Genomic DNA, 9329 nt, shown 5'->3' on the forward strand with positions numbered 1-9329 from the left:
CAGAAAGGGTTTAGAAAGTTAGTTTCTGAAACTAACCAATACACCAAGGTGCAAGCCCACAGTCCTCTTACAATCCTCCTGGTGTTGAGAGCCAAGCAGGTGTCTACGGCCAGCTGTTCACCTGCCAGGCTCCCAGCACGAGCCCGGCCTTTCAACCGGAAGGGGATGTAAGCGTGGACCCCTGGCCCCAGTCCTCACCCCTGGATCAGACTACTGGAAACTTTCTAGGGCCTGGTGGATGCCCTGGGGCCCTAAAGGTGCCAGGCCTGTGATCTTAGCTGGATTTTGGCCTCGGTGGGGAATCTGTCCATGGGAACAGTTCAGGGTCATTTGTTAATCTTCAGAGGCCTTGCCCCAGATTCTCCTCTCCTGGCCTGTGACCCCGGTGACATTCCGGGAACACTTAGTCCACGTGAGGGGAGGAACCACTGCCTGGAACTTTGATCAGCGCTGGGGCTGCTGGGTTCCCAGTGACCATAGACCACACCAGACTCACTTCTGCTTCCTAGGAAGAGCCAGGGCGGCTTTGGCGTCCTCTCAGCCCCTCACGGTAGGTCTCCTGGGGTCTGTGCAGCGGGGGGGAGGAATCTGGCCTCAGTCCCAGCTGCGGGGCAGGAGAGGGCCAGGTCACATCTCCCAGGGTCAGAGCCTGTCCCCAGCTCCGAGCAGGATACACCATCCGTGTCCTCTGCCATGGGAGGAGAAGGCCCCGCAGCCCCCAAACAGGGTGGTGCTGGCCTGGGGCAGGAAGCAGGTGGTGGCAGGGGGTCCTGAGATAAAGGTGACCTGGTCCCTGTCCTCTGGGAGCGCATAGGAACGGTGGGGATAAGCAGGATGACTGTATGTCCAAGTTTGCCTGGTTCCAACCTCATTTATGCCTTGTTCCTGCCATCCTGTGGCTCCCCTTTGAGTCCTGGTTTCGTTGATATAGTCACTCTAGGAATAACATCTGTATGTGGCTACTTTTTATCCAACACTTACTATTTGCCAGGCATTGTGTTAAATGTGTTGTATTTACTATCTAATGTAGGCATATATATTCTCCAGTTGGGTACTAATTTTAACCCTACGGGATGAGTTTACATTCATGCATGGGAAAATGGAGACTTAGAGAGAAGGAGGGAACTGCCCAAGCCCACACAGCCTGTAGGTAGTGGTATCAGAATTTGAACCCAGGACGCAGCCCTGTTTCAAGGGCTTCCCCACTCCGCTAAGCACAAGAAACATACAACATGATACACAGGGGACCAACAGCTACACACGCATTCGGTTCAGTTCAGCCCACCAGACCTGCTCTGCGCTCAGCTCTGGGCTGGTGGGGTGCATGGCCCGGTAAGACATGCTGCGGGCGGCATCCCCAGCCCCCAGAAACTCACAGTCAGGTGCAGCTGAAGTTAGAGCGGAAGGACCCAAGCATTCAACTGAGGGCAGGGAGTGACCTGTGGGGGCCACAGTCAGGGATGGCTTCCTGGGGAAGGTGTGACTTGCTCAGGCCTGGGGTGTGGGTGGATTGGGGAGGCGTGGGGGAATTCTAGGGAGGAAAGGGCTGTGTAAGCGGGAGTTAGAAGTGGCCCTCTGTGGGAAGCATTTGAAGAAAGGACAGTGCTCAGTTCACAGCTTCTTTTTTTTTTTTAAGATCTTATTTATTTATTTATTTGAGAGAGAGACAGAGAGGTGCATAAGCAGGGGGAGGGGCAGAGTCAAAGGGAGAAGTAAGCTCCCCACTGAGCAAGGAACCTGACGCGGGGCTCGATCCCAGGACCCCGGGATCATGACCTGAGCTGAAGGAAGATGCTTAACCCACTGAGCCACCCAGGTGCCCCACAGCTTCTCTTATTTCATTATGCTATCTCCCACCAGGGCAGCTGGGAGACAAGCTCTTCTGAGCCTTTGCGATGTAACTGCAACGGAGGGGAGCAGTCCAGGCAGCCCGCGTATGTGTTTGGAACGGGGCTGTGTGTTTTACATGATTATCTGCCTTTTTATAACTTTCAACCTTATTGCAAAAGTGACCTGTTTATTTTTTTTAGAAACTGTAGAAAATATATGATAAAACAAAAGGAAAAAATAAAATCACCCACAATTCTGTTTTTCAGAGATAACCACTGCAAATATTTTGTGTATAATCGGAAGCTTATCTAGGGGCCCATCGAGAGTCACTTCATTAATATAAACGAATGGGTCGAAAGGGTCTTATTATGGATAACAAAAGATGCCCCTCTGTTACCTCTCAGGAAATTTCAAGGGTTTTGGGGGCTGTGTGGCAGGAGCCAAGACAAAGACCTAATATATATTTCTTACTATATCACCATATCACAAGCTCAATGCCAGTTATCTCAGCTAATTACCACAATTCTAACAAAGCTGTAATTTAGGTGGTAATGTAACTATCGTGATTATTCTCAATTTACAAACACAGACACCAGGTGCCAAGGGGTTACTTCACTGCCTGGGACACAGTGGGCAGCAGGTGGGGGAGGGCCAGCTGGTGGGTTGGGGGGGGAAGAGACAGGAGCCCAGGAAAGAAGACGGGGTGTAGGGAGCAGCAGGACTTCCTGGGGGACCCGGATGAAGCCGTCAGGGGCTCCAGATGAACCCTTGAAGCCCCTCTTCCTGCTCTCAGATGTGCTGGGGCCCAAGGGGCAGAATCCGGCCCTGCTGGCGATGCAGACGGCAAAGCAGCCGTCCCCGAGCAGAGCAGCAGTCCCCTGACGGCTTGGGGCCGGGACTCTGGGCTCCCGTCACCCTCTGGAAGGAGTGAGGGTTGGCTGTGTGGTGGATGACATACTGGCTTGTGGCACACATAGAAATGTATCAACCCAAAAGCAATTTAAGAAGAGGAAAAAGTCCATTTGCAACCAGTCAACCCCCTCCCCGCCCCCACCAGAGCCAGACTTCCCTGGCTTGCTGGAAGCATGGAACATTTTTTGTGGCCATGCGCTGGTCTCTGCAGAAATGCAGAGGTGGTTTCTCAGATGAGAAGCAGGAGTCTTCTGGCTGCCGCCCCACAGTCCCTGCTGGTGCCAGCCTCCACAGTGCCCAGGCTGGGGCACTTCCCGTCTCCAGAGCCCCCAGTGACCTGCTGTTGCGGGCACTTGGGAAAGGGGCCCACATCCAGGGCGTCCTAGCCACAGCCATCAGAATCTGTGCTCCTCTATCCAAAGGCAAAAACAGTTCCACGCTTCCCTTGGCTGGAAGGAAAGAGCCAGAGAAAGCGCTGTAGAAAGGCCCTGTGCTGGCCCATAAATGGGGTGCTTGGATGATCTCATCAGGTTTTCCATAGCTAAGCTCTGTGACAACTTTAGAGCGAAGCTGGGGCTGGCTCAGGGTCATTACTGCTCTGTTGCTGAACGCTCACCGTGGGCCAGGCTCTGGGTTTGCAGCTTTCAACACATTTTCTCATTCAATGCTCAGAACGACCCCATGAGAAAGGTGATATTGAAGCTTGCTGGTTTGAAGATAAGGAAATTGAAGCACAGAGAGGCTAAGCAATTCAGCCAAGACCACACAGCTAACGAGGGATAGAGACAGGATTTGTACCCATACGCTTTGACTCCAGAGCACAAACTCTTAGCCATTCTAGAGCGATGTGAGAATGAGTCTTGGGCTGGGAGTGCATAGTTGGGACATGGTCAGTGTTCCACACCCTTACGGTGAGTACCATCCCGTTTCCTCCAATCCCATAGACTGGGGCTCTTTTTTTCCTGAACTTCAGAGGCCCTGTTCTGGTCCTCTTCCCACCTTGACACCTACAAGGGGTGAGAAGTTTGCAAAATCAAAGGGACATAGCCATCCGGAGGCTATGCCCCCATTTTCAATCCTGTTTCAGGTACCCAGGAGCCAGGGCTTGTGTGGGTCGCCTCCCCAGGTCTATCTTCCCTCGGCTGACCAAGTCACAGCAGTGCATGCCCTTAGGCATGTGGGGACAGACAGTAGGTGAGGTCCCTTGTATATGTTCGCTCTAGGGCCCTCACATCCATTCTAGCGGAAGCTTTTCTGGAAACTGCCTTTGAGAACCAAGGACCAAAGTGGTGAGCAAGGAAGGGGACTGGCGCATTATGCATTCTTATGCATTATGTCATGTTTAAAATAAAAATTGCTCCCTCTTACTCTCCGGAGGAGGATTTGAGGCCACTCTCACGGTCTGGCTGGGGATCACTCACTGGGGCTTGAACCCTGCTAGCTACGGAAAGGCAGCCCTGCCTCCCACGCTGCTCATACCAGCTGTGAGAGTTCAGTTCGACCAAGCCTAACCAAGCCCACGGTAGGTCAGCGCTGTGCCGGACGCCAAGCACAGAGATGAGCACACCCATCTTCTCACGACAAGGACAGCCACGAAGAGCCATCATTTCGGGGAACTATGCTAGCTGTCGAGATTGAGGAGGATACCACCAGGCATCTTATTCCTGGGGTCAGGGAAGGCTTCTGTCAGGACCCCTAGGGGTTTTGATCCCCAGCGGCAGCCCGGCTGGCAAGTGGGGCTGAGCCAATGGCCACCTCATCCTTCTGCAGCCAGAGCCCTCTTCTTATTGGTAACAAGCCTCAGACGCGTGTGTGCTCCCTGGTTCTACAACCCCGAGGCAAGTGGTTACAGAGTTCAGCTTTAGCACCAGACTCTACTCTCTTGAGGTTGTATATAGAAGACACAGACTCGTGTCCTGAGCGGCAGGCAGGTGCAGCTACGATGAGAGCCCCCACCGTGCCACCTCCTGGGGCGTACTCAGCATTGAGGCAAGAACAGAGGAGGCTCGAGGGAGGCATGCACTTTCTGTGGGAGAAATGGTCCCTTCCTATTGATCAGGCAGAAAAATTCCTGGGAAAGCTGGACTATTGAGTGTCTGAATTGGAGGAAGTTACAGGAAGATTTTGTAAGCGCTGTGTTTGCCTACGGGGAGCCCTTTGGCCTGAACTGGAATCTTGGGGGGAGGAGGCGGCCAGCAGAAGGCGGCAGAGAGGCAGCCAGCGGAGAGGGCTGTGGGGCCACGATACCCCAACATGGTTGTGATCGCTTACTAGGGACAGATAATTGAGAAAAATCAGGATTATGTTGTTCACTGGTTTTTTCTTTCTGTCTCTCTTCCTTTCTTCCTTCCCCTCTCTCTTTTCTTCCTTCCTCTCTCTGTCTCTCCTCCTTTCCTTCCTTCCTTCCTTCCTTCCTTCCTTCCTTCCTTCTTTCCTTCCGCCTTTTTCTGGTAAAGCCAAATGTAGTCTGTCTAATGGGCATCCCGTTTGTCCTACTTTTTTGGTGTTCAAATAACCTTTCTGTTACAATGGTGACTTACAACCTTTAACAATAACTAACATAATTTATTAATTTCTCAGTCTACGTCAGACACTGACCTAAAATTTTGGCGACGTTTTCTCATTATATCCTCACAATTACCCTGAGCTGGTAGGCACTATCCCTGTTTTACAGATAGGGAAAGTGAAGCACAGCTGGGTTAAGTAAGACGCCCAAGGTCACAGAGCTACAATGAACTAGAATGCGGTGGAGCCGGTGTTGGTGTTCAAACTCACGGAACTTGCCCTGCTACACGCCATGGGTTGGAGCAGTAGCGGCCTGGGGGGTGCACACCCTCCCCCACCAATGGGGGAACTAAGCCCCAATTCCAATTGGTCTTGTCATGTGGGAATGTGAGCCCACGGCTCCTAAATCATCCTGAAATCTGGACTTTTTAATGTGAGATTTCTCAATGTCTACATGCTGGCTAGTGGTGCATACAGAAAAAAGACTGAACCATAAAACACACCTGTGAGCGGCAGCACCAGTTAGTGACCTGGGGTTGGATGCTGGCATTTGAAACCATTTTTTTAAGTTAACTAAAAGCTCGGGCCTCTTATTTAAAACAAAACCCAAACCCAAAAATCCACTGGTCTGTGGAATTCCTGCATCTGGGATCCTCCTGTCCACACAATGTTGGAAAGTTCCATGGGCTCCAAGGTGGTGGGGGAGGGGCAGGAGGAGCGCATCTGGTGGCAGTGGCAAGGAGCAGGCGACTCCTTCAAGATTAGAGCCCCTCTTATCGGGACACCTGGGTGGCTCAGTCGGTTGGGTGTCCTGCTTTTGGCTCTGGTCTTGATCCTGGGGTCCTGGGTTGGAGTCTTACATCAGGCTCCCTCTCCCTCTGCTTACCACTCTGGCTGCTTGCGTGCCCTCTCTCTGCGTCAGATAAATACATAAAACTAAAAAAAAAAAAAAAAAAGAGCCCACGTTGTCCCTGCAGCTGCTCTCACCCCAGCGGACGTACAAGAGCAGGGAGTCTCATCCTTAGCTCTGCAAGGGGCTGAGATTTGGAAACCCAGGGAGAGGTACGGGTTAAAAACTCCCGGGACACTAATAACCTGCCCAGATTTTACGCATTACCTTAAAAATTCCATGATACCCACAGTCTCCTCCTTCCCCTCTCTTCCATGCCTTTTAACTCACTTCCACCCTTTCTCCCCACCTGGAAAGTACACGGGAAGTCCAGGAGACCTGGGTCTTGGTCCTGCCACTAACCTGCTGGCTGGCTGTGGACAGGCCTCGTGACACCCTGTCAGGAGGGCCAAACCCAGGTCCCACGGACGTTGCAAGGCTGCGGTGAGGCAGTATGAAAACGACCACTATAAACACACTGTCCCAACGGGTGGCCTCCCTGGTGGAGTTAATCCCTGTCTCCTGGCTGCCCCCTCCCCACCCCCCCACCCCGGCCGGGCGCTGGCCGCTGTGCCGCACTGCCCTTGATAAAGGCATCACCTCTGTTCTCTCTTTCTGCTGGCATCAGGAGATGCTGCCCGGGGCCTGGCTGCACTGGGCCGGCCTCCTGCTCCTGGCCCAGCCCGGCCGGCCCTGCCCTGCGGGCTGCGACTGCTTCATCCGGGAGGTGTTCTGCTCCGATGAGGAGCTGGCCGCCATCCCGCAGGACATCCCACCGCACGCCACCGACATCGTCTTCGTAGAGACATCGCTCAGCACGGTGGGCGCCAGGGCCTTCAGCGGCAGCCCCAACCTGACCAAGGTGGTCTTCCTCAACACGCAGCTGCAGCACTTCGGGCCCGACGCCTTCGGGGGGCTGCCCAGGCTGGAGGACCTGGAGATCACTGGCAGCGCCTTTTCCAACCTCAGCAGCGACACCTTCTCCAACCTGACCTCGCTGGGCAAGTTCACCCTCAACTTCAACAAGCTGGAGGTGCTGCCCGACGGCCTCTTCCACCAGATGGATGCCCTGGAGTCTCTCCAGCTGCAGGGCAACCAGCTCCAGAGCCTGCCTGGGAGGCTCTTCCGGCCTCTGAGGAGTCTGAAGACCCTCAACCTTGCTCAGAACCTGCTGGCCCGGTTGTCCGAGGAGCTGTTCGACCCCCTGTGCAGCCTGCACACCCTGCGGCTGAGCAACAACGCGCTCTCCGGCCTGCCCCACGGCGTGTTCGGCAAGCTGGGCGGCCTGCGGGAGCTCTTCCTGGACGGCAACTCAATCTCGGAGCTGCCCCCCGGACTGTTCTCAGGGCTCGTCCGGCTGGAGAAGCTGTGGCTGCAGCGCAACACCATCGGCCACCTGCCCCTGTCCGTCTTCTCTTCCCTGGGCAAACTGACCTTCCTGAACCTGCAGGGGAACTCGCTGCGGGGGCTGCCCGCCGGCCTCTTCGCCGCGACCCCGGGCCTGCTCGGCCTGTCTCTGTCCTACAACCAGCTGGAGGCGGTCAGCGAGGGCGCCTTTGCCAACCTGTCGAGCCTCAGTTCGCTGACGCTCTCGCACAACCGCCCTCACCCATCTGCCGGCCGGCGTCTTCCGAGACCTGGAGGGGCTGGTCAAGCTCTACCTGGGCAGCAACAACCTGACTGCCTTGCACCCAGCCCTCTTCCAGAACCTGTCCAAGCTGGAGCTGCTCAGCCTCTCCCGGAACCTCCTGACCACGCTCCCCGAGGGCATCTTCGACACCAACTACAACCTGTTCAACCTGGCCCTGCACGGCAACCCCTGGCAGTGCGACTGCCACCTGGCCTATCTCTTCGGCTGGCTGTACCAGTACAGCGACCGGCTCTTCAACATGCAGACCTACTGTGCCGGCCCCGCCTACCTGAAGGGCCAGCTGCTGCCCGCTTTAAAGGAGGAGCAGCTGGTGTGTCCTGTCACCCGGGACCGCCTGGGCTTCCAGGCCCCAGGGTTGGAGGACAGGGAGCCCGGGGACACCTGGGATCTGGCCGCAGAGGAGAGGGCGGTCTGGAGCCGCTGCACTTACAGCAACCCTGAGGGCACCGTGGTGCTCGCCTGTGACGTGGCCCGGTGTCGCTGGCTGAACGTGCAGCTGTCTCCCAGGCGGGGGTCGGGCCCTCCGGGACTGATGTACAATGCCAGCCAGCACTGGGACTTGAAGTCGACCTGCGGATCGTTGAGGCTCACGGTGGCTATCGAGACTCGGCCGGGGGGGCACTAGACGCGGAGCGTGCGGAGCGTGCGGAGCCTGCCTAGGTGGTCTCTGGGGCCCAGCCAGGCCAGAGGAGAGAGGGGGAGCTGAAGCCTTGCTTTTGCAAATGCCAGGGACAGAGCTGCGTCTCCCAGGAAGAAGCAGTGGCATGGTGGCCTCCTCCTCTTCTGTTACTGAGCCCTACCTCGGCCTTCCTTAAGCTTTGCAAAGCAGCCCTTAAAGCTGCACCAGGGTCTGGAGAATAAAAGAACATTCTCCCTGGTGTTTCTTGATGATCTAATACCCGCTCCATTCCCATCCGCCCTGAGGTTCCAAGCCTCAGGCACCGCCAGCCCAGGTCCTCTTTGGACTTCCAGCTCAAAGGCCAAATGTCCCTTTCGATCTCTCTCCCTGGAAATTTGTTTTCAATTGATATAGAGAAAAACAAAGGAGGTGGTAGAAACAGAGGTGAGCAGAAGGAATGAGGGGCAGAGGTCTGACTGGTGAGGGGGGGTGGTGCTTGTGTCATTCAGGACCACCTCTAGCGCTGTGGCCAGGGGACACCAGGATGAATGGGGTCTCAGAGGTGAACAGGTAAACAGCAGCCCTTTGGGCCCTCCCCAGGCCAAGCCCCCCGCCCCCCCCCACCGTCCAGCTGACAAGGCTGCTCCCTGGGCAGGGGAGTGGGGAGGGGCAGTGAGCTGGGCAGCGGGCACGGAGATGTTTCTGCTCTCAGCTCTCTGACAGATTNCTGGATTCATACTCTTAATCGGTCGTCCAAGGTTGGGGAACTGTGCCACCTCAGGGAGGCCAAGCCCCCGAGTGTTGGAGGGTCCTGGGAGGCCAGCCCCAGCCTTGTGCTCTCCAGCCCCAAGGCCCAAGGCCCGCTGCGTTAGGCTGCTGGCTTCCCTCTGGGGGTGCTGCGCGGCGTCTGGGGAGAGCACAGC

The 9329-nt window shown here is 55.7% G+C and overlaps 1 protein-coding gene across 1 annotated transcript; it reads left to right on the forward strand.

The window, feature by feature from the left end:
* Positions 1-8664, forward strand: CPN2 (carboxypeptidase N subunit 2). Its single transcript, XM_034660932.1, is given in 3 exon segments — positions 1-550; positions 6765-7736; positions 7738-8664. Coding segments are annotated over 2 exon segments (1644 nt in total). The 5' UTR covers positions 1-550; positions 6765-6767; the 3' UTR covers positions 8413-8664.
* The last annotated feature ends 665 nt before the right edge of the window (positions 8665-9329 follow it).

This window comes from Ailuropoda melanoleuca, chromosome 1 (assembly GCF_002007445.2).
Source record: "Ailuropoda melanoleuca isolate Jingjing chromosome 1, ASM200744v2, whole genome shotgun sequence".
Classification (NCBI taxonomy): Eukaryota; Metazoa; Chordata; class Mammalia; order Carnivora; family Ursidae; genus Ailuropoda; species Ailuropoda melanoleuca.